The 26,086-nt window shown below is 38.6% G+C and overlaps 1 protein-coding gene across 1 annotated transcript in view; it reads left to right on the plus strand.

Annotated features, from left to right (window-relative positions):
* Positions 1-26,086, plus strand: part of JAZF1 (JAZF zinc finger 1) — a 188,334-nt gene that overhangs the window by 150,881 nt on the left and 11,367 nt on the right. The window contains exon 3 of the mRNA XM_032109087.1: positions 7,620-7,816. Within this exon, the coding sequence (XP_031964978.1) occupies positions 7,620-7,816 (197 nt within the window). The remainder of the gene's footprint in view (positions 1-7,619; positions 7,817-26,086) is intronic.

Consider the following 26,086-nt stretch of genomic DNA (forward strand, 5'->3'; position numbering starts at 1 on the left):
TGAGAACTGCTACATCACGCTAAAGGCAGGGGTTTGCTGCAGCATCTTAAAAATCTGTCCCAACTGCAAGAAAGTCAAGTGGTTTACACCATCCAAATGGTCCTTTTCACCAATGGCAAAACTCTGGAATGAGTTTGATAAGAAAAAAGTTTATGTCAAGGCAGAACACAGCATACTGAGCATTTTCATCAGATGTGAGAGTTAGCGTGACTTTTTAAACTCTTCTGCATTTGTAGGATAGGTGAAAATATCACGCCAAACAATATCAAGTGATTGGTGCCTTCCTGCAAATTGCCTCCTTCAAGTATCTCTTTTGTTCAACTATTGTCTCTCACTCCATGGAGATTACAGAATTTTAAAGATGCACCTAAGTTATAGCTCTTTTCTGAAATTCACTCATTCACTTCAAGATAGGATGGAAAAAACTGGGGAGGGGGTGGGAAGGGAAAGGAAGAAAACTAGCAGTATGTTTCTAATGTTTTGGAAATTACTGTTGCTCTCTTGAATTTTGGTGAGCTCTGATTTTGTTCCTTTTAAACATTGAAATGTCATTTGTTTATTTTAACAACGTCAGAAAGACAGCATGGGCTTCTCCTTGAGTTCCTGTCATCAGGTGAGGGAATAAGTAATGAATTTTTATTATGAACGGAATATCTAAAATAAGACTGTATCTGCCCTGATTATGTTACTGTTCTAATGTTATCTATCCAGTGTGTATTTTTTTTGACAATTTAAAAAGAATATAAAATAAAATGCAGTCCTCAATTAAAATATAAAATAAAATAAAAAAGTCCTCAATTTTTTATTTGCTGTATTACCTAAATTCAAGAAAGAAAGGGCAAAAGTACCATGTCATTTAAAAAATAAACAAAAACCAAAAATATAATCCCTACATTTGAATTTTAGGTAAACAGCTATTTTTGTGATGGGCTGAACATACAAAACTGATTTGTGTTTGCTTGGTTTTAATTTTAAATTAAATATTATTTTGGTCCTTCTTGAAAAGTAGATATAGGAAAACAAGTGTAAGCAGAAAAAAACAGAAGAAAAAGAAAACAGAATAAAGAAAGACAAAAAGAAGATGAAAAAGAGCTCCTTTCCAAAAAGAAAATATTAAAATTCATGTATTTAATACCATAGGCTTTTATTATATTACATATAATATAGTAAATAATTATAAAATGGAAAGCTAGGGCTTATGTTCAGTATTTGGTATTTCTGTTAACCGAAGTATGAAGTGTAATGCACACTGATGTTTTTGTGTATTCCCAAAATCAAGAGAGATACTAGACTTCTTTCCATTGCTTTTAACCCTGCCTTGTATTGATTAACAATGAGTTGAGGTGTAAACACACGCTTTCCTGTAGGCAATTAGATGGTTTGGAATGGTTTCTTTTTATTCTATTTGAGTGGTAATAGATTATTTGGCATATCACTGTCTATTAGCTCCACTTACACATTTAGATATGAAATTACTCAATCTTCTGAATCAATTTTCCGTGCTAGAAGCGCAAAATATCTCCTTGGTGAATGTTTTATTGTGTCTTATTGTAGCTTTTAAGAATGTGTGAAGAGCAGACAACTAAAGTAAACCCACTGAACGCTTGCTCATATTTAGCAGATTTCCTAAGGTTGCAGCCTTAAGTCTACTGACAGCAGTGAGTGTGACTGCATGTTGTGTTCGAGTCTTTCAGTGATGAGGCAGAAATGGAATTTAAATTTTTTAAGATACATGTGCAGCCTAATAATCTCTACTACATTGGCTTAAGATGCAAATATTCAGAAAAATATGTATTACTCTATAGCTGATTTCATAGCAGTAAGTTTTACATCTTGAGAGAACTGGTTGAATAATGGAAATGAAAGACTTGTACCGGCAATGAATTATCCCTAAGGCTAATAATAAAAAGAAATCTGAATCTGTCCTATCTAAGATACTCATCAATTTTTCATAAATATTCCTTATTTAGAACATAGGAAAAGCTTTCAATAGATGAGTCTGAATACAACTGGCACTGAGAATGAACACTGAATTCCCTTTTAAGACCTGATCTCAGTGAATGAGCATGCTGAAGTCCAGCACAGATGTGTGGTGTTTCTGCCATGAATACTGGGCTGGAAGAGTTCTTTCCCAAACCTTAGAAATGCCCTTTAATGATCTGTTTGATCTGGTTAGTGCCTGTTGTGAAATCCGATACAGGTTTGAGAGACTAATTGGGAGGGGATTATTATTTTGGGCTGTTTCTTCCCCACTTGTTATGGTTTTTGTGAAATTAGAAAAAAAGCAAGACAATCCAAAGGGGATTTTGTATGAATCATATGCTTCAGTACTATGCAGATACTCTGTAATCTAAATAGTGTGGAGGCATGTGGGGGATTATGCATGGTTTTAATGGGGCTTTTTCACACTAATGTTTCTTTTTAGGGTTTTTTTAAAACTATAATGAAAGATCTCTAAAGAAAAAAATTTGTTGCTAGTTTCTGTGAAGCAGAAGGTCTGTAAAGAGCTGCAGAATACTTCTGTTTTCCCCACACTACAAAGAATGGTATGTCCAAGTGCTCAAGGGTGTTCATCAAATTATTTGAGCTAATGGATGGTCTAAAACTTGCTCATATATTTCTTTCCTCATTATCACATAAATAGTGTGGCAAGACATTACTGGGTATATTGACTGTCTTTCTTTTGGCCCAGTGTTGTCCAAGTTCAACTGAGAAAAGCTTTTCATCCTTTCCAGGAGACAAGACAGCCCAAGTCTGTGAACTTGTCTGTGAAAAAGTACTACTGAACTCCCACAATTTAGATTTCACCAGACTTCTCCTTAACCCAATAGCAGTTCAACTTAACAGTTGTCTCTTCCTTCTGGCATTGGTTAAGTCAAACCACTTTGCTGCTTTTACAAGAAAAGACAAAGCAAAAGGTATGGAGGACAGCTCCTGACTTGAGGAGTCCACTGAATCCCATCCTACTGAAATGGGGTCATCCCTTGAGAAGTGGATTCTCCTAATCCCTCTTCAAAGTAGAGATCTCCTGAAGTTTTAAAATACCATACAACTGGAAGTACTTTCCATCCTAGCCTTTTTTTTTTCCTAAACATTGCTACTGTGATGAGGAAGACTGAAAGCTCAAATTACCATCCCCACCTCATTATTTTTCTTGCTACAGCACTGGCAAAGAATAGCATAAACATCTTGAAGCAAAAATGGGAAAAGACTGAGGGGAAAAACAGGTACCCTAAGGACCTTAGTCTAATGGGTGTAAAGAGTAGCAAGAGAATTAATGCGTGGCTTTCGTGTATGTATGTAATTTAGTAGGTAGCAAGCTAGTGTGTGCCCTATCTGTCAAGTAAGTCTGACCACTTTTTATTTAAATACAATACTACCAGAAGGCAGGACAAATCTGTAATAGAGCACCATGGATTTTTTTTCTTCTCTTTCCAACCTTGAAGTTGAGCAAGTGTCAGGCTAAGGAGCAATCTGTTGAAAAATAAGCGATGGAAGCTCAGCACGTTCTCGTGTTCTCGTAAAGGTGACAGGCTTTCCCAGGGCAGGTTAGCCAAATTAGGCAAACGTGAATATGACCTGAATGCTACTATCAATGTTTTTCCATAATTATCTGGTAATGAAAAAGGTCAGAACTAATTCTGTTCTGCTATCTTTTCCTGTTGTGGGCTAGTACTAGTTGTCAGTGGTAAGGCACAGGACAGGGTATATTTGTTACTGTCAGGTAGTGCTGTACATTTTTTTAAGCTTGTGTGCAGCTGGACAATGTTGTGGAGCAATCCTGGGGTTGAGTCTTGGTGTGGTGTAATCTGCTTGTTATGCAAGCTCAGAATAATCCCCCTCCTTTCTCCTAACAGTGCACGCGGTAACTGGAGAACAGTAGGCTTGTGATTGTGACGTGTCCTCTGTTGGTGTATGTTTTAGAGACTAGATCATGAAGAAACGAAATGTAGCAAATTAATACTCAAATCCAACCAGGTAGCTGTGATGCACCTTCTTTACTGTCAGTGTGAATGTCTGTGGACACGGCAACAGAGCTGGCCCAAGCAGGGCTGACTTCCTGCATCAGCAAGATCTAGCAGTGAGGAAGAGGAGGAAAGGGTACTTCATGCCCTGATAAGAACTATTAAGAATATACGTTCTGGAGTGCAACCCAGGTTCTTTTTTTCCCTTTCAGTTTATCTGCAGCTCATTTTTATAACCCTTACCCTCAGTCTAGGTGTATGAGTCCGCAGCTCTTAAACTGTCTTAGCATTGTGTGTAGCACAGGTTTTATGATAAACCAACTCTGACATCATCATGTGAGTCACGCTGGGGCATGATCGTGAAGCAGTGCATGCTAATAGCACCAGGAAATTTCTAAGAGTGTGTTCTGTTCATTCTGGACTCCAATGCTTATGGGGGTGACAAGTCTTAGAAATACTGGAAAAGGTTTGATTCTAAAATGGTTTTTTTAACTTGAGCATAGCCTCTGCTTTTTTGTGACTTTCTGTGTTGGTAACAAGAGCTAACGCTGTTTGTATTATATTACCACCTATATGAAAGGTTGTGCAACACTTTCCATTATAAGACTGTTTCAGTTGCTTATGTTGCCAGCATTCATCTGTTTGGGCTGAAATTTTCCATGCTGGGTGTCTCCTTCAGGCTGAATTTCTTGGGAAAGTTTCAATAAAAATACTTGAACCATTCCATGGAATGAGAAGGGGGGAAAAACTATATTTTGCTCATGTTTATTAAAGTTGCTGCAAGCACTGGATTCAGAAATCACTGCACCCACGTGTTTTGGAGCAGGGAGTTGAATAATTAGGAAGGTTGAAAGGGTAAGGAAAGAAAAAATGCGTGTAGAAGAGATTTCTTTAGAAAGAGTTCACTCCTGCCTGATGTTATGAACCGTTGGCAAGAAAGCACTCAAACCTTATGCTTTTCAGAACAGGGTTAATGAGTGGCTGGGAGCTGAATGATCCTCCTTGTTTCACTGCACCTATGTGATGTATTGGTTTGAGGGAGAGAGGCTTATGAGGTGTACACAAAATCATATGCAATAGGGAAGGTGACTGAAATCTGCACAGTGGTGGAACTAGAGGGGCAGGGTTATGTAGATAATTATTTGAAAAAAGCAGAGGTAGCTTTGCTCAGCAAAGAGATGTGTTTGAAGATGGTGAGACAGACTATCAAGAAGATGGGACTTAACCTAAGTGGTCTTGGAGCAGCCTTTTTTAGTTACAGTTCATTTCCTGTTTCCCAGATATCTTGTGCATTTAAATGAGGCAGGGAAAATTTTATTCAGCCATGTAATTTAGAGACCAGTATCCAACCCTAATTCCAGCATGTTTCATTCGTGAACACTTGATGTTGCAACCGTAATGTACTTCCAACATGAAAATTAAAGACTTAGTTGGAAATGTCATTCTATATCCATCATTAAAGTGCTTATATTTTAAGCTTTGAAGAACACTGCCATAGTCAGACACATGTATGATACTGCATTTCCGTTAAAATACTGAAGAATGTTTTCTTTTAATCCATTTAAACAAGTTTCGTTTTCAAAACCACAGCACTTCCAGTGCTTCAGCAAACATGTATGGGACTATTTGGCTCTGAAAAGGTTAATTCCGTATGTGAGATATTGGAAACTGAACTTCTCAACAGACTCTGCCTTCCATTTCTCTCAGGTTCTCAGTGTAGACAACAAATGACATTTTGGAATATGCTTTACATGCTTAGCCCAAATGGGAATGAGTTAAGAGGACAGGGAGAAGTTTCAGTTATAAGTTCACATTTTCCTGAGTTTTATGGACTTCAACCAGAGTGGTTATAACTCAATATTATTTTAACATTGTTATTTGTGGCTGAGTTTACTAAAGAGCAACTTTCGTGCTGCTGCTTTTAATATCTCACAGTTGAAGTTATCCTCCAAATTTTCAAGGATTTATAATGTTACCATAATATTTTCTTAAGGAATAAGGCTTCCCATCCAGAAGCAAGCATACATCATAGTACAAATTGCAAAAATAGTGAATTAGACATTTCCTAGTTAGAGGAAAGCAAATAGGTACTGAATGCCCACTTTATTAAGATCCTTTTATTTTCTTGAATGAAATGTAGGCTTCCATTTGAGGACTGTTTTGTCAACATCATCTGCACCCTTGTTTGAAGAAGAGAAATTTAACACTCAACTGTTACTGTGGATATCTGCATTTAAAATATTAACTTCATAAAAATGCCATATCTGGGCTTGACATGATGTATTGTTCTCTCAGTTCAAAGAAGATAAGATGTCATGTCACATACCTGTTTATTAATGTCTGTGTGTTGATGTTACTTATCATGGCAAAGATCCACTTATTAATGCCTTCATGGTATGGACAGACAGGATACATCTTTATTGCTCTAATGGTACCTAAAATTTTATGCTATAGTTTTTTGAGACTATGGTCAGACAAATGCTTGTCTTGTGTAACTTAACTTTTTATTCTGTATCGTGTGCTAGTGCATATTGTTTTTATTCACTGGTAGGTGTAGTTTGTACTTCAGCCTCAAGGACAGAGGGCTGTACGGACAAGGTGATTTACTTTAGCCTGTGTTAGGAATCCTTCCAGATATCCATAATTATTAATGTATGTCCATATGCAGTGAGGGGGAAAGACAAACGATTAAAATGTCTCTCCAATGCTAAGTCATTAAGTCTGACTTGCAGAGATCCTGTTGGGGGGGACCCCCAGCCTTTTCAAGTGGGAGTTAATACAGGTGCCAGCAGCAATGCTTTGAATGTCAGCACAAAGCAGCTTCAGGTCTTCTGAACTCTTTGTATGTACTTGGAATAAAAGTGGTCTTTTTCAGTTCAATTCTACCTTTTTGAAAGGAATCAAAATAAAAGTGAAAAAAGCTCTTTTTATTCCAGATGAGATAACCCATGCAAAAAGTTGCACTGCTGGAATTACAGCGCTACTGGTGCACACCTTGCATCATGCTGCTGGGGTTACCTCTCAGCACCCCACAGAGATGAACCTCGAATTGCATGAGGCCTTCAGCAGCCTGTACAGAGCTCTACAGAGAGACCTCATTTGGTTTTCAGGAGCTGGGAACTCCAGTTTGAGGAATTGCAATTAGACATCTTTTATGCCAGGCAACGTTGTCTAAAACCTTTAGTAAAAGGATGTGATTATCCTATTGAAAATTACATATCTACACAAAGTAATTAATTCTATTCTTTTGACCTTCAGATTGAAGGTTGTTTGCTGCTAACATTTTTCCCAGCTACTTTTTCACAGAATGATTGAATGTAGTTACTGTAAAGGACTGAGTACAGTCATTATATTACTGTTGGTAATGCTGAGGTCTGGTTGGAATTCAAAAAAACACTTGTGTGTTAGCACATGATGCAAGTATCTAATGTAAGTTTTATTGAAATCAGAAGGAAATGGCCCAGATCTTGAACACATAAAGTTATTGACGGAGAAGTTTGTATTCTTTAAATTTGTGTGCTGCAGAGGAACTTGCTATGACTGAGTTTGAAACTCCGTTGGGTCACTGAGGGCAAAAAACCCTTTGCCTTTACCTAAAGATTGCTGGTGGAAAGTGGTTCAAAGCTCTCATCCTCATGATTGTCCTTGTTCTAGATTTATGACTGATGCAGCTCGACGTGAGCAGGAGTCTTTGAAGAAAAAGATTCAGCCGAAACTCTCTTTGACTTTATCAAGTACGGTGTCCCGTGGGAATGTATCTACTCCACCTCGCCACAGCAGTGGAAGCCTTACTCCTCCAGTCACCCCTCCAATCACTCCCTCCTCTTCATTTCGCAGCAGTACTCCTACAGGTAAGCACCTACTCTTTGATTCATCCCAAATAAAGGGAGCCGTTTTGTTACATGGCATTTAGAGAACAGGAGACATATTGAGGCATGAGGAAGAAGTGCCCCAAAAAGTAAAACAGAAAAGCTTTGGGCTATTTTACAGTTGGTTTGCATTCCCTAAAATCTGTTAGGGCATTTTTTTCCAAATTCTTTGCTAAAGCAGAGAAGGGCACTAACTTTAAATGTTGCAGCTGAAATTATTACGTGAAGAAACTAACCTTACCAGAAACACCCAATGTGTAAAAGACCCCTTATGTATCAATAGGAGGGCTCTGCCTATGGTACAGTATCAGCTAAAGATTGGAAAAAAAATGGTCTCAGTATCTTCCCCTCCTCCCCCAGTTCTTTTTTGGTGGAGGGCAAAGTGGAATTCTTAGATAAGTAAGTGGTCAGGGAGGAATGTTCTGCTGCTGTCATCATGTAGAAATTACTTTCATTAGGAAGCTATGTTCACGAAAAGAAATAAATTTAAAAAGGGATCTATATTTTCTTCAAAAGCTAATATTCCAGTGGTTTTCCAAGGTATAAAAGTCCTGAGAATCTTTTTGCACTGATTAGAGTAACTGAAAATGACTAGCTTTGCTGAACCACACTCTTGGCCTAAGTCAGTGTGATTTACTTTAGATAGAGATCTTGTCAGACAATTCTGATACACTTCAGACTAAATACCAGTATTTTCATCTAAAAAGCTAAATGCATATAATAGGGCTATTCTATTCTGTAATAAATAGGTTCAATATATTCTCTGTAGCAGGAAATCACATGAGCATCACTGCCTTGAAAAACTGTTACACCACGTGGTTTTTTTATAGGCTATTTCATTCATTAGTATTAGTGATTAAATGGAAAAGTTGTAGCAGTCCTTGTGATGTTCTGTCTGCAAGTTGTAAAATGAAGTGGTTGTTCAGTATGTCCCTGGTTATGAAAAAGGGAAGCACGCTGAGAAAAGCTAAATTATAAAGTCCTAATGTAATTCAGAAAATTTTACATTTCCTTAATTATCTCCTATTTGAAACAAACTGATTCGTTTCCTTGACATCCTACAGATGGCAAGGTGTTTCTTCTTTCTTTTGTTTACTTTTTGTACAGCTCCTCCTGAGAAGGCTAATTCATGATGTGGTCAGGTAGTATAAGTTTGCACATCTGTCAGGAATACTGGCTAGTTACATACTCTTTGAAACAAGTTCCATCAAATACTAAAGAAAAAAAGCCAGCATCTGTCTACCAAAATACTTTTATTATTTATATATTTTCCAAACTTTTAAAGTTAGTCAGAATGTTGTTTTACCTGCAGTTAAGAGAATCAGCTTGTTATGGCTGCATTTCTCCAAGTCCTGCCTGCCAGGTTATAAATAACACCTGCTTCCACTTTCTGCACCCTCTGTTCCAAGTTCCCTTTTGGACCCTGTTCCAAAGCTAGGGTTTGTAACATCCTAGTAGCAAAAAACATACATTCTTTCTTTAAGACTTTTTTTTGAATTTACTATTAACTGCATTGCATTTCAGCAGCCTCAGCCCGGAATTTCCATTTTTCTCATCTTGAAAGTTTTTCTGGACCTAAAGTAAGCATTGAGATTTTTCTGATAACTGCAGGTTTTTTCCCAGTGTTTACTTGGTGTAGGATTTTTTCCTAACTTAGATAGATGAGGTACTCAGAGTCATGCCATGGCATGAGTTTCTCTTTCTGTGGGTGCAGTGCCTGGAGAGGCAGCACAGTAGGGGTTGCAGACTCGTTTTAGATATGCAACTGACATGTCTTTTATTGGCCAATGCAAATCTTTTTCCCTCAAGGGCAAGTATATATGACAGTTGACTAGCAAGGTGATGCAACAGGGTGGCTGGCATATGCTCTCTGCTTACATTTGGCTTTTTGTTCCCTCTCCTATAACAAGGCAAGATCTGTTTCAGGGAAACCATTTAGAGTATGTAAATTGTCCTACATTTCAGCCTCATAGTGCCTGCACAGCTTTCAAGCCCTACAGGCATACCCTCCACTGCATCCAGTGAGAATGAAGAGTATTGCTGTATTCCTTCCATGCAGTCCTGTTTGATTTGTACTCGGAGAAAACTCTTGTTAATTCGTCTTTGAATGCAGGTAAACGTGTATGTTGTGGTAGCTTGAGAAAACAAAGAGGCTGTTTTCCCTTAGGGTACCTTATGTCCTGTATTCATTATAATCCAAATATAATCCTTGTCCTCATCCTCCTTTAGACCTATACTTTGTCAAAAATAAAATAGGATTGCTTTGACCCAGCTCGTTCATGAAATTTCCAGAATGGCTGTTTCCCTTTTATTATCTCCTGTCTCAGCTGTTGGGTAGTTCCTGAGGGCTTATGCCTGGCATTACTGTCACTGCACAAGGTGGTGCCACGTCAGATGCCAGAGAGGAATCATGCCCTACAGGCTGGTGAGGTGGCATACAAATACACATGTTCCTCAGCAGAGAGTGTCTGTCACATGTGGCTTTTTCCCATTCTTGTTCAATGTAGAAAGCAAAAACCACACTAGTTTTTTTGAATCCTCTTTTGCATGTACTGTCCTCCCTCTTCATATGCTGCTCATCTTGGCTTTCCCAGGTGTGTTAGTCTTGCCTTGGGTGAAGCCAGGAGCTGCCTGGATCCCAGCTACCTGTGTGCATGTCCTCACAGCGATGTCTCACCACTTCTGATGGTTTTAAGCTACTGCTATAAATTTTCAACAAAGTGCAATTTCTTGTAATGATCTCTCATCTATGTATTGACCAGACTCAAACCCCCTTAGCTTGTGAAACCTGATAAGAAGCGGTTCAAGGTGTTTTGGCTGCAGAGAATGTTTGTTAAGTTTTACAGTAAAAATCTGTGCCAAAAGGCTACGGGGCCTCGTTCTCAGACAGAGCTGAGCAGCGTCCAGCCTGACACACATCGATGCTGTCAGTGTTGTGTGTGCATGTGTAAGCACCTCCTTGTTCTTGGTAAATGAGATTATTCACAGAGAAGCAGAAATATTCAGCAAAGAAGTGTGCTCTTTAAGGCTCTTCTCAGGTAATGAGCTAGACATGTATTTATCCTCAGGCTCTGTATGTGTTAGTCCCCTAAAATGGCCCGTTAGTGGTTTTGGTGGGAAGTAGAAATGCAGTAGTTAATTTTCTATACCTCCCCTCTGTTCCCTCAGGGTGGCTGGCATATGCTCTCTGCTTACATTTGGCTTTTTGTTCCCTCTCCTATAACAAGTCTTCTCTTCTTCTTAAGACCTGCATCCTCTAATGATTGCAGAAAGTTCACTTTAAAAATTTGTTCCAGTTTTATTTTAACAATAGTGTCTCCCGGGAGACTTTGTTTAGTAGGGCTTAAATGGTCTTGTTAGAGTTCACAGGCAGGATTTAGCAAAAGAAATGGCTTCCATCAGGAATAAAGGCTCCTTAGGGTGATAGGGAAATAGAGCAAAGTAGCACCAGCACACAGCTTATTTTGGAAAGATGTTAACAGTCTCCAAACACTGAAATATCTCTTTATTTAAGGAGCACTCAGTTAAGTCACAAAAACTTATGCTGCTTTTATTTTTAAATGTCAATTTTAAACCCACAAAACTAATGAAATCTAGTTATGGATAAAAATATGGCTGGCATTGCATCCTTAACATACGTTGTTAATTTTTTTAATGCTTTCATGCATCTATGTGGCTCACTGATGAAATTTCCACCCCTAACCTCCTGGCTTTTGGTGTAAGTCAGAGCATTGACATTCCTTTGAAAACTGTGATATCTCTTCATACTGAAAAGCTTTAAAAGAGGTTCAGTGATAGTAACTTATTGGGAATTAATTATTAAAATAACCTTTTTCCCTATTTTAGTTAGAAAAGTAATTCATAGTGATGAATCTCTGACTTAAAAAAAAAGCCACTTCTGCATTGAAGGAATGCCAAAAATCATCTGAAACCACTGTTTTGTGTTTGTTTATTATTTTCTTCTATATTTATGACTGCTTTTTTTTTTATTTTTTTTTTAAACTATTCCAGGCCCAGAATAATAAATTTCAGCCTGGAGTGAATTTTTTTGCCTTCTTATAAACCCTAAAGCAAGAGTTTAATACCACCAACTGGCTTTTTAATAGTTCAGCCCTAAGTCTTTTGCTCCCCAACCTTCCCCTCCAAAAAAAAAAAAAAAAAAAAGGAAAAAAGAAAAGCTGGAGTACTTGAAAACCTCATAATTAGCATTACATTTTGCTCGGAAGAAGCTGGCTCTCAGATATCCTTTCCTGTTTATTTTTTATTTTAATAGATTACAAGTTATAACATTTATGCTGTTTTAATGGGTTTATGGACCTATTTACTGCCTGATCATTTGGAGCAGTGGATGGCAGCCAGTCCTGGCACGAAGTGTTGAGGATGCTGTGGTTGCCTGGAACAGCTGTGGCCATTTCTCAGTCCTTCCACTTGGGAAAGGAGATGAAAGTGTGCAGTTTTCATGGGTGGTCATAGGCTGACCCCATGAGAGAATTGGCAGGTTTCCTTTTGATTTACAGCTGTCATTTGAGTAGGTGACTAACTATTGGTTTGTCTTATTAATTAGGATAAATGCCTTTCTGGGGAGTCATATTTGTTCAGTCATTTTTGATTGATTGCATTTGAAAGTTTTTACCTTTCATAAATATGTCAGACTTCCTTGAAATTTCCACCAGTCCAGTCTCAGTATTTATGAAAGTGACACTGTTTTCTACCCACAGAAAATACCTAACTTGTCAATTTTTTTTTTCTTTCTTTCTGGTAAAACTTGAAAGTAATAAATCATTGTAATCTGGAGGAAAAAAATACTTTGTAGGATTTGCCTTAGCGTTTAAGAAAACTAAGATCTAAACAGTGATATTTATTCAAATATGCCTAAAAATTTAGCAAAGTAATGTTGTAAGATTTGAAAAAAAATATGACTGAGGCTATCAAATTATTACTGTTGATGTAGAAATTATTACATTTACCATCTGAGGATACTATCTGAATGATGCTTTAGTAGATTTATAGTAAATGAGTAGTTTTGTAGATGTATAGAGCATATTCTAAAACTGAAATCAAGATCGCGTTGTAGCTTTGTCAGTAATCCTAAAGCTGCACTATTTCAGTCAGTTAGAACACACTGTGTGAAACGGGCCAATTTTTGTCTAATAAATCATACTAGTGGTGAAACATGACTTAATATAATATGTCATTCTGTAACAGAAAGTGAAATTCAATTAATTTTCAATCAAAAGGAAGAAAATCAGTCTTCCCCTAGTGTCTTTTTTTCAGAGCCTGGTGTAATTAAGAGTACTTTTTATAGCTGGAGTGATTGCATTATTAAATATTTGCAATAATTTTAAATATATTTGTGTTTGATTCAGGTTTAGGTAACTAAATTAAAGAGAATCATGTCCCATTTATATCATTAGGGAATATCTTCTAAAAGGTACATATAAATTTTTACTCAATAAAATTAATAGATCCTAACAACTCAGACTATTAATCTCTTCTCTGATCAGGATGGATTTTGTTCAGGATTCAAATGCTACTACTGGCAAAACAGTGACCAAAACATTACAGCTTCCTTCTGTGTTAACGAGAGTTCTTGCTTGCTGATGATGAAATAATTTAGAGCATCATTGTTCCCTCTATGGGTGACTAATTTACAGGGGAGGAAAGTCTGCATATTACAACAAAGGAGCTCCTTTCTCTACCTACCAAAGGCAGTTGGGACTCAGAAATTGATTTGTAAGGATTCAGCTTTCTTCTGGTCCATTAAGGACTTGTCTGTTGTGGAAGCTTTGATTTTGAGAAGTGAAATACTGTGTGGCAGTTAGTGACTTTTCCCAATAAACCTTGTTATTTCATGTACTGTTATCTCAATGACATGAGAGATCATTCCTGTAATTCTGCTGTCTAGCATTCGCCTTCATGTATAACTCATGAAGGAATCCCACAGGCCTCCTCTTGAATCTGTTCCCTTTTCTTTTCCAAGAATGCAAAAGCTGAAAGAAAACCACACCATTGTTTGCTGGTAATAGCAACCAAAACCACAATAGTAACCAGCCTTTGGAAGTGGGCATTGAAATAGAGTAACAGGCATGCTGGAAACTAATATGGTTTAGATTCTAAATGTGTGTTTAATTTTTTTACTTTTAGTTGTTTAAAAAATGCGTTGTTGTAATGTAAAAGCTCATTCCTCTTCATAGGTATCAAAGCAGCTAACATTTCAGTAGAGTTTCCATATGTCAGGCTTTCAACAATGAAGTAATCAAATGGCACAGACAGCTGTTGCACAGAGTGCTGTAACAGCACATTAAACAGAATCCAGCAAGAAAAAGAGATCTGCTCAACTGAACTACTTTGTGAGTTTAGAGTGAACAGCAGAAATGTAAAACAACAGGGGTGTTCCCCCCACGAATTAATTGGAGACTTGGAGGAGGAGGAGTTAGGCACTCAGAACTTCTGTGTTGATGGATATGCTAATAATATGTAGCCGAATTAAGCTGAATTTGTTGCAGAACTGCTATTTATAGCAGAATCTGTTTGGCTGCTGTCAGCAGGTGGCATTTCTGAACTCCATGATAGGTTGAATCAGAGTAGGCCATGAGCCATTAAATCTGCTATTCGGTTCATAATCTGCAACGCCTTTCTCTTTGGGCAATGAAGATTTACTCAGTATTGCTACAGCTCGAGAGATACTGCTCTCTCGTGGTGGGCTTGTTTTTTTAAGGGAAGTGCACTGCAAAATATTCCTTGATTAAGATCTTAAGGGAGCTTGAAATCAGACCTGGGAGGACAAGCAAGTGGAAACAAGTACACCTTGATGGCATTTTGAAAATAATGCTACAAGTAATTCAGGTCACATGCGCTTTAAGCACGTGATTAATGTTAAGCACCTAATACCAAGGAGGTAAATGCTGCCTGACTTTGAGCACATAACAAGTGCTTTGTCAGACTGGAATGAAGTATTCAGCACTTGCAGAGTTGCAAGCTCAAGAATTTATGTAGTCCCAGCTTTAGCCATTAACTTCAAAAATTCTTCACCTCTGTTAGCATACTGTAAATGGTTAAATTTAATTATTACACTTTATGTTAAAGTAGTGTAGTATCATACAGATGTAATTGAAAAAATAATGAAAAGTAGAAATATGAAATCCAATCCCAGGGCTCTTGTATTAAATTGTTGCTGAGAAGTGGGCTGAGAGTGTTACATTTTTGTGTGTTTGACTTACGGGGTGTCCGGCATAGTAAAGCATGAATCAACCAAGCTCTATTGCAGCTCAAAAAAACGCTCTCAGATGTCTGAGGAACCATCTCATTACTTGTTCAAAATTTTCTACTTGTTTAATTGCCTGCTCAGAAACTGAAGAACTTTTATGCTATGTTTTTATTAAAAATTAGATATATGGACTCACTCTTGGATAAACACTATGGGCAAATAAGTAAGCCATACTTCACAAAATGAAGACCAAATTCAGTTTTCCAGCATAATGAATGTTTGAATACATTTGATATTTCAGGCCTGCAAGGTATGATAAAATCTATGTTAAAGTATCTTGTGGAAACTGAATTGTGGTCTCTGACAAAATCTCCTTCTGAGGTCCTTCAATGGTGCTAGGATTTCACATTTCTGTGTAGATGGTGGAAGAGAACTTTCTTTATTGGAGCCAAAATGGTTCCATGTAATTGCGGGTTTGGGGCCCTATATTAATCCTGCACACTAACTAATATGTACATATAATTGCCCAGCATTTAGCAGCCTGAGGCACCTATTCTAACAGAGCTTTATGGGTGTTCTGGTAAAAAATAATTTAAAAAACAATGAATGACACTGTGCGAAACAGTTGATCAATGTGTGACTTAACTATAGTATATGTGTGTGCTTAGACATGGTATGAGATTTTAACACAGGCTTTTGGCTGAGGTCGTGACTAAGCGTGAGTAATAAGAGAAATCTGTGGTAGTTTCTAGTTTCTGCCTTAAGGAATAAAGCTATAATAGAAGGTTTCTAGTAACAATGAAAAATAGTAAGTAGAAGTGCAATTATTTCCTATAGGGGTTTTCTTAGAACAGGTGGGATTTGTTCCCACAGCTAGAAGATGTTTTTTCAGAGCTAGATGTCACATCCCATTTTAGGGAGCCAGACTTTAAACTTGTACATATTCAGCTCCTTCTTCAGTAATCCAAAGTGAAAATGTTCAAGCGCTCATCACTGTGCTTGGCTAAGTGCCTCAGAAATAAATTTTTTTTTTTCCTAGCAGTCATCAACTGTCAGGTGACTGTCTTGCTTCCTTAGAGAGACAAGACTATGTAGTAAAACTGGTTACTCAGTGGCTAAACCAAACCAAAAGAATTACATTCCCAGAACATACTGAGACTTAGGCTTGAAGTATCTGCAGAGCAGAGATAACTCCATATTGCAGGCACAGCAACAGTGTTATCATGACTTGGACTAACTTGTAGCACCAAATCAAACAGCTGGAAATTATCTTGAAGACCAAGAACATTAACTTGGTCAAACCTGCGCATTTTTTGACCTCTAGCTGTGGGATTACCTGGGTACCTGCTCTGCAGTTTGGCTGGACCCTAAAAGAAGGAAGGACGGGAGCTGGCCCACTTTGATGGCTGTATCTCTTACAAGGGAGGCCCTGGTGTCTTTTTTTATCTCCTAGGCAAAACCAGAGTCCTAAGGACTCGCAAACCCCAGCCCTGTTTGCCTTACCAAGTGAATGAGGAGTGTTGGTTAAGGCTGCGAGGAGTACAGGGCTGCAAGTCCATGACTACAGTTCTTTCATAGTCCTGTGGCTTTGGGTACAGATCCCAAAGTATTTCTGCAGGGCTGTGCAAGACAAGCTGACATGACCCTTGAGTGTCGTAATTTTTCAGAGGTTTGGCATTCCCCCTGATCCTGTAAACTTGTGAAGATGGAGCAAAATTATGGAGATTCTCCTGGAACTAATCTTTTCTATGTTTGCATATAGAGACATGCTATGATAACCTCCCCTGCTTAGTGCTTTGTTTAACTCCATCCTAAACTAACTTATAACCTAAGTCTTACAACCTAAGTACAGAAAGGCCTGTACTGCATTCACGAAATGATATTATTTGAAAGTGGTGCTTCTAACCATTTAAATTGCTTTTAAGGCTACCAAGGGCATTTTTAAGTGTATATAGAGGAAAGTAAGACTAATATGAAGATAACTGATGGGGAAAAATGGGGCTGTGCTGTGAGGGGAAATACATGTTGACCTTTTTTAATCATTATTCCTCTCAGCTTTTCGCTTCATTTTCTGTTTTTCTTCATTTTCCTGCTTTATGTGTGTGCATTTCCATTGTAATTCTGTTAAATTTCTCATTTGCTCTTTAACTTGGCAGTAAAAATGTGTTGAGACCTGTTTGTTATAACAGTATGTTCTGGGAAGATTAACTCAGTTGTCAGATTTTGTGCTTTCTAGTAGAATTCTGAATCTTACCAGAGAAAAAGGCACACAAAAATTTAACACTACCTTTTATTTCATCTCATTCACTACAGGTAGCTTTACATGTAATCTCCTGCTTGTTGTACTTCATCTTCTCAGCCCCTTCAGAGCATTCTTGTTTGATACAGACATAAATTGCACCGGCAATTGTAAAGCTACTGTGCTGTAGAATTGTATTTTAATTGCACATACCTGTAATTAATTGTATGGGAATTTTCACAGTACTCTCCCCAAGGAACAATTTAATTGAAAAGTAACCAAGTTGTCTAGACTATAGCAACTCATAAAATCATCACTAGTTTTGGGGTTTGAGCTACAAAGCAGCAATAGAAACATGGCTTGTAGATTAAAGTACTTCCAAGCACAGGAACTGTTTTATAATCCCCATCGTAGTAGTCTACCCTGGCAAACCATTTTTAACAGTGTCAAGAACAAAAAATGTACAATAAGCTTAAAAGTAAAGATTATCTCTGTGTTAATTTGTGATAGGATAGGGATTTTTGTGTACAAGCACACCCGTTACACATAGACCCATTTCTTCCTCCAAACGTGTAAAAAATACTTATTTTGTAGAAAGCACATTATGCCTGCCTTTCACAGCTTGTGGCATAACTGGTTTAACATAGGAATAGTGTGACACTCAAAAAGTTACTTCAGGGGTTCTGGGTAACAATGATGGCATTCATGTTTGTGTGTTTATACTGCAAGGGCCAATTGGTGAAAGGATTTTTATTTATTTATTTGCTATTTAGCTTTGTAAGTAATCTGCTAATTATCTTGAAAATTCCTAACTGAAAACACAAATGTTTTTCTCCAAGTTCGAAACAGTAGCGGCCACATGGAGGTTTTAGGTGTTTATTTAAATTGTGTGTGTGTGTGTGTATATATATATATATGCACATATATACTTACACATATACATATATATATATTACACTGTGAGATTGAATGGGATTTATCTGTACCACTGTAGTACCTTGAGGACTGAAAAAATTGCTCTATGTCTGCACACTGACAGCAGTGTTATGGTTTAGCAGAAAAAAACCAGGCTTGTTTAGGCAGCACTTCAGTGTGCTGAATATGATGAAACTTAGGCAAATGTTTGAGTTTTCCTTGCATTATAGCCAAAGCAAATCAAAAGTAATAAAAAGCAAGGACTAACATGCCATTTCACACTCGATGACTTATAACCCAGAGAGGTTTATTTCACAGGGGAAATGGTGTATCATGAGTCAATGTTTGCCAGTACAAGATCCTCAAAATTATGTAACATTTTAGGAAAAACAGGGTTCTTTGTAGCTTTTGTGTATTTCAAGTGAGCTAAAAACCATGAAACATTTGCTGACCCCTAAAACCACAAGATCCTCTTGTCTTTTTAGCCTGGCAGGTGGAAGACACCACCCTAATTCTTGCTGAAGGTGAAGGGTAGTGCTTTGTCTTGCTAGCATAGGCTCCCTCTTGTAAGGTTTTTCCATATATAGTCAGACAGTGCCATTCACAACAATTTCTGAGCACTTCTGCCTCTAATGTCAAAGGATACTAGAAGCCAAGGAGCAATGGAAAATAACAATTTGAAAAGGACTTTGATTTCAGCCCAGTGGTATGTCACCTGAAAAAATTCACACGTGGTAACATATGTTTGAAACAGTGGTAGCCTCAAAGAAAGGTTTGTGACAGCATAACAGGCACAGTGCACACTTTATTTTATCAGAATCTTTGTCTTTAAAAATGAGAGAGGAGACATGACTCCCCACTGAATTCTTATGTGTTCTTATGCCTGGGTGCATTTCTTTCTGAGAAATACAAAGTAGGATTAATAAAAAACAGATCTTTCCTGTAGATTTTTTCTGTAGTTAGAATGACAAAAGCCTTGATTCTTGCTCAGTAGTCGATAGCCATTTTAGCCCATACTGGTAATTCTGAGTCTTAGGGCTAGCTCTCAAATCATGCTAATGGTGTTTCTTAAGTCTAGATGGTCAGAGCTTCAAAAGCAGACAGAAAGAAGTGGTCAGTGTATTTTCATACAGATTAAATCCTCCTGCCCTTCAGTGCATTGAAGTGGAGAATCTGCCATTGCCTCCTTTGTTGCTGGCCAGGGGTTTGCAACCCTCTTGGGCCTCATAAACATGAAATTTCCTCAGCCCAAAGCTGCTGAAAAGGCAATGAGTTGTTTTGCACCTCGACAGCTCCTCCTCACCCTGGTCCTCCATGCGCTGAGCTGGGGTTAACATGCATGAATGCAGCCCATTCACACAGGGGGGCCTAAGGAGGCCCAGGAGCATCTTGGAAATCCCTGCCCAGCTGGATCCTGCTGAAATCAGCAGCACTCCTTGTGTAGTGCAGGCTACCTGACAGTGATAGCAATGCCTTGGGTGGGAGCCTGGTCGTAGCTCGGTGCGTCCGTGCCGGATTTGCACGCTGGTGAAGGCAGAGCACACGGCAGTCGGGGTGGGTAGGGACTGTGTGCATTAGAAGTTTTATGACCTGTATTGTAAGTGGCTGGATAGCTTTTGTGCAGCTGTAAAGCATGTATAAAATGTGTCTCAAATGTATTTTCATGGCTTCATAAAGTGTAGTTCATTTATCTAGGTACTTTTTATTGTAATCCTTTATCTTCAACATGGAACTGTTTCCTGGTACCGTTTCTATTTTTTCTTCTCTTTTTTTATAAAAAGGGGTAAAGAGGAGAAAAGAAAAACTGCTTTTTTGTTACATGCATCAGGAGAGTCCTTAAGTACAGTAATAGTGCCCTGAACTTGTATTTTTGTATTTCTAACCTTGGAATGCAGGCCTAGCAACTAAAAAGCCAAAATGACATTAATTATGGCTGTTCTTCACTGTGGTTTTTGGAGTATAAGTCTGGAACAGATGTTTGAGGGGAGAGAAGGGGGGGAGGAAGGATGGATTGTTTCTTTTTCTCAGCCCCAACTGGTTTTAATTCTTTCTTGAACATTTTGAGAATATCTTTAAACATTTGCCAGAGTTCAATTAACATCCTGTGACTAAAGGTGGAAAATGTCCTACTTTGTTTTTCTTCAAACATATACCTGCTCTTGCTTCTCATGCCAAAGCCAGAAAAAGAAAGGATTCCAGCTGGCATAGGTTTTATTACTGTTACATTAATTTGCAGGTTAAGCCTCAAGTTGGGAGGGGTCTGCTGGATTGATTTATTTATTTACTTTTTTATTTTCATGATTTTTAAAAAGTGCCATGTAAAACACTGCCATTTAATTACAGGAAGGTTATGCTCTTTTTTGGTGAGTGTTTAACAGCTTATTCTTGTTTACATGAAGTTGTAGAAATCTACTTTTAAAATATGTTTAAAGTAGAGATTGTGTTCTTGGGTTTATCATGTTTTTCCTGTACTGTGTATAAACACAAGATTGTACATTATTGAAAGCCCTTTTTTGTGGAAAGCAGGATTGAGGGAAAAAGTTTATATAAGAATGCAAAATAACTTCCCGAGACTATTGGCGCAGTGTGACCATAAAACCTCAACAGCACATTGTGCAGTGACATTATAACAATTTGCTTTAGCACCTCTGCAGCGTTCTCAGAAAGTCCTGCTCTACAAAACACATGCCGTGGTATCAGTTGACTGTTTTTTCCAGAATCAGTTCTTTACATGCATGTTTTTGTGATTAGTTGCTGTTCCACAAGTAATTGGAAGTGGGGGGTGGTTTTTTTCTTTTATTTATCTTATTACATGTATGTTTTATTTGCATTTATACTTTCAATAAGTTGTAACATATCTGCTTATATAGGCGTGCAAGTGGATTTATAAACTTTGGATTGGGATTTACAGTGGTTTAGTTTTAAGGACTGTTCTTTGCTATACCAGTATCAAGATACAGAAATACCACGAAAGAAAATGGCACAGAGTTGCTCCTAAGGCCAGAGTCCAGCTGCTCCACCAACCCCAGTGTTGGCTCTGGAGGACTATTTCTTCTTTTTAACCTGAGTGTGTTAGTTCTGTTTCTCTAGTAGCCCAAAATGGAGAGCAGATCTCATGTGTAAATAGTTCTCCATTTTGCAGACAGTGAATAAGAATATGTAGCACTAATGTCATACTTGTAGCACTTTAAATAAAAAACTTTATGTTTATTTTGTACCTTTATCATTTTAGCTTAGCCTCCAACATTTTAGGTTGATTTCACATATAGGTTAGCTCAGCCAAAATCATTCTATACCAAAATACAATGTGTTCAGGTTTGTGTTCTACCTGTAGGAGTGTCTGCATGCTTTCCAAAGTGAATTCAAACCTTGTAATGGGATACATTTTCAGTCACTTAAAATTCAGCATGAGCTTACACTGAGAGCATTGAAATGAAAACTGCAGTTGGTGTGAGATGTTGGAATTGACCTATCTACCATTTCATTTAAAACACTAGTGTGCTCCATGGACTGGGTGTGTAACTATGTGTGGGTTCATCCTGTTTGAAGTACCGCCCTCCAAAACAGCTGCGGGAGGGATCTTTTCAGACCATCTCTGTGACGGTGCAAGTTACAGTTGCCGTTTGACTGTGAGAGAGGGGAGAAGATGTCCAGAAACACCTACCCATAACCTTAGTTGCTTAAACGTTCCCTCTTTTGGTATAGCAGTGGAGGTCTGAAAGTGTGGTCTGACAGCTAGTCTTTAAATGATGCGAACAAACATGAAAAAGATTTTGGTTTTCGGCGGTTTTTTGTCTAACTTATTTTCTCTAGTGCTTTTAAGTGCCTTGTGCCTAAAAATAATGATAAAAACCGTATTGTTCTTTGTATTTGAATCCATGTTCACATGATTACATGAGAAGGTACATTTTTGAAATTCTCTTGGTGCTCATTCATTAGCTGAGCCTTGCTTCAGCCAGAGACAATAGAAGATTAGTTCTTCTGGGCAGTAATACGTCCTAACAGCTCGTTATTTAGCGCTTGACACTTGATCTGAGCTAGGCGAGGACTGGAAAAGAGAAGAGGAAGGCTGGTTTCTCCAGAAGACATTGTTCTGGCCAAAGCCTGCTCTGACTAGTGTCGTGGGAAAGAGGATGCTGCTGGCAGTGGTGACAGCTGAAGGCAGGATGAGGGAGTGCTCCTGGCGTGAGCAGGCCAGCAGTGGTGGCCACAGCCCACAGAGCCTGCGGGACACGCTGTGCAGGGCTGGCAGCGGCCAGCGGGACAACCCTGCGCCCCCAAGGCAGTAATAAGTCGTAATTGCTATTTTGGTGGCTCTGTTGTGATTGTGAAGAGGGATGGAGGCCTCTGCCAGCCCTGGCAAGTGCCCATTTGACAAACCATAACCATCTCAATCAGCTCCCGCCAGTGACAGCAAAGTTCCAAGTATGCAGTTGGCTTTGAGAACAGAATTGCCTCTCCTCACCCAGAAGTGAGGATCAGAAATATTTGCTGGGAGAAGAGCAAGAACTCAACTGCATGTGCTTGTGCCCATGTGCTGGAGAAGGCTCCAGCCTTCACTGAGGCGAACCTAGTGCTTGCTGTATTTAGGTGCCTAATCCAAACACTGGAATTGCCCTTACTGTCTAAAATGCCAGTGTCTGTAGCACTGCAAAGTGCTCTGTTAAACTTCTCTGGGTTTTCTTCAGTTGTGTCTACATCATCTTTGTGGACATGAATGGTAGAAGTGTTTTTGAAGATCTAAGAAATTAATCTGAGCAGGCTTTTCACAAAGGCTGAAAACTGCTTTCTGTCCTCTGAGTCCCCTCTCCCCCCACCCACTAAAACAAGCAAGCTAGCAAAGACCCTGGCTTAGTCTGGCTGGATGATCTAGTGTCTGACATTTGTTGCTGGAGTTCACAGAGCCAGTGCACTCTGCTACCCATACCAGCTCTCAGCTGAGAGAGTCCTGCTACAGCTTCTAGACTAAAGACTTGCATAGCAGCTGTTATTTAACTGGTTTGTATTTCATTGCCCCTAGCATTTATTTCCTGTTCTTTATATAAAGGAAGAATATTTCATTTTGAATGACTTGATATGTCTTTAGATCAGCAATGAGTATCAGCTGTAGGGACACTGTCCCTGCTTTCAAGTATGGAGGAGGCTGTGTGCATCCATGGGCACAGAGGGAAGAAGTCTGACAAATCCATAAATGTGCTTTAGTGTTAACCCAAAATTCACATAGTATTAATAATTCACTTTTTTTATCAAGAAAACTGTCGCAGTATATGGGAATGCAAAGTTCTTAACATAAGAAGTGCTCTCATAAAACTGTTTCTATGAAATACAAACTGCAAGTCCCGCACGGGACAAAGTGTGAAGCTGAATTTTTATGAGAAATCCTTGGAATTACCATGAACTTTCAATGACACTAGTAATGTTGGTTCCCACTGCAGTAAGCTATTTGCTCATAGTTATTCATTGTTACTTAAATGTATCCTTTCTGGTCACAAAAATAATAGGCAAGGATGTTTTGGGTTTGTTTTTCTTCATGGGAGGAGAAAGGAAGAACTCATAATGTTTTTGATCAGAGGTCAAGATAGATCCTACTCATTAAAATGGCACACACAGCTTGTGCTGGTTTTAATCAGCTTTGTCTTTTTTATATTTAAAGGCACAGCAGAGAAGTCTTTGGATTTGAAAAGCAATGTAACAACAAATGCTGTGCACCTGCTAGAACAAAGATTCATTTAAAGTTCAGGGGAAAACCCTCTAAATCTCACGATAGAATGAATTCGCTCAAGCAAAAGGCAGAATTTATCATGGCTGCAGTGGTGTGAATACAGAATAAACCCCAGAAACATAAAAGATAAAGCCTCAGATTTTCAGCAGTGTAGCTGGGATGTTGTCTGTTCCAGAATGTCAAATGAATTAGCTCTCTGCAAAGCATTTCTGAGCTCTTTAAATTACTGACTTCATCTACTGGAAAACAAAAAAGTAGTAGATGGGCATCGAAGAGGTGAGATCTTTGCTGTAGGATTAAGTGACATTCTCACTGATTTTGATAGCAAAACTGACTGGCAGCAGAGGTGTAGACCAAGTCTTTATGGTCGGCTTTGCTTTTTGTCAAACAACAAAGGCTTCTTACCTTACAGGCAGTAATCATAATCCCTTTTCGTGCGTGTCTTTACTTTTGGCTGTGACATAGACAGCCTCTTCATTTGTGATGGGTTCTTTAAATGCAGTGTGAAAATTACAAGAGAAAGAACTTGCTGGAACTCTTTGTGACCCAGTATGTTTTGTGGCTTCTCATAACGGGTAATTTTATGTGATACCTGGCTCCAATATGACATCCTGTGTGAGTTGTGCCTAGTGGAGTCCACCTCCCCTTTGAGGAGTAGTGGCATTGTCTCAGCATGGAAAATTGCAGGGAAGAAAAAAAAACTAAACTAGCCACTCTTTCCTTGCCTTTGTTTTGTGTCATTTTTTGATCTGCTGGGGGCAGCACAGATGAAGTGAGTCTTTTGGCAAGGCCACTGGAGCGAGGAGTGGGGAAATGGCTTTGTGGGCCAGGACTGAGGGAATATTGCATGCGAGGGTGCGTGCAGTATTAAGAAGATGTTACTGAGTTATTTGGATAAGAAAGCAGTGGTTTAGGTTAGGCCAAGGTAGAACTGTGTAGGGTCTCTGGATGAAAGCCAGATGATAAAATTGGTTATTATGTTAAAGAGTAATGAGCTAGCAAGGAGCCTCAGAAAAAGTATTGCCAGAGGAAAGAGACAGAGAGCAGGTTTTTTGCTATGATAGAACTAGTATTTAGTTATGGTAATAACATTGTATGTTTGTACAGTGCCTTGCTGAAAGCATGTGCTTCTCTATCAGCCAGATATTTAGATGCTTTGTCTTTGAGCACTGTGTGTTGTTGAGTTTTGGGGGAGGTTTTTTTTGCTATTTAGACTTCTGAAGCATAATTCTGATATTTTTCCTTTGAATACCTGGGGGAGGAACATTCAGTCCACTTCCCAACCGTGAGGAGAAAGGGTGAAGCCATTGGCACCTGTGCTACAGGAAGGGCTCAGCTCAATGCCCAAAGTCACGCAGTTGTTACACCCTGGAACAGGCCATAGGTTGGATGCAAAGGTGCTTAATTTTTTTTTTTTTCCTTTAAAAAAGTAAATATTTACAGATATAATTTTGAAACACCAACCAAGTTTTTAGGAGGAGAAAAAAAAAAAAAGGCAAGCAATTAACTAAGTCTGTCTCGATCAAAGTGCGCTGCCGTGCACTTCCCCTCAGCGCGCTGCTGGTCCCCGGGAGCGCTGCCCGAGGAGCCGGGCTCAGGTTGCAGTTTGTACACCTGATGTGGAACCCAGGGCCAGCGCCTCCTGCTCCGGCTGGGAACGGCCTCGCAGAGAAACCGTGCTCAGCCCTGCACCACTTAATTAAAATACCTCATCCAGGGGCTGTTTATAATGGCAGCGCCAACCTGCGCGTTGTGCTTTTTGTTTTCCCTCTTGTTTTATTTCCCCCCTCTCTGATGTGTTGCACGCAGTCAGTGAGGCACCACATGGGTTGCTGCTCTTAGACACTGACAACTGAGGAAATTAAATTCTGAGGCAGAATCAGTTAAAAGCATGACTAAATTGGTGTTGTTTTTCTATAACAACTGAAACAACATAATTATTTTAAGGTTGAATTTTTATTGCTAATGATTTTTTTTCAAGGCAGTAAATTTTTTTGCATTTTCCTTATATTAAGATCCTTTTAAATACATTTTGGGATTTCTAATGGCTTTTGGATTTTATTTTTTTAAGAGAGTAGAAGCAGTTGAGTTCAGTAGACACTTAGATAAAAGCAGTGATAGACTGCAGTTCCAGCTTCATATGAAGTCATACGGCACCATTAGTATTAC

The sequence above is a fragment of the Corvus moneduloides genome, chromosome 1 (genome assembly GCF_009650955.1).
Source record: "Corvus moneduloides isolate bCorMon1 chromosome 1, bCorMon1.pri, whole genome shotgun sequence".
In the NCBI taxonomy this organism is placed as follows: Eukaryota; Metazoa; Chordata; class Aves; order Passeriformes; family Corvidae; genus Corvus; species Corvus moneduloides.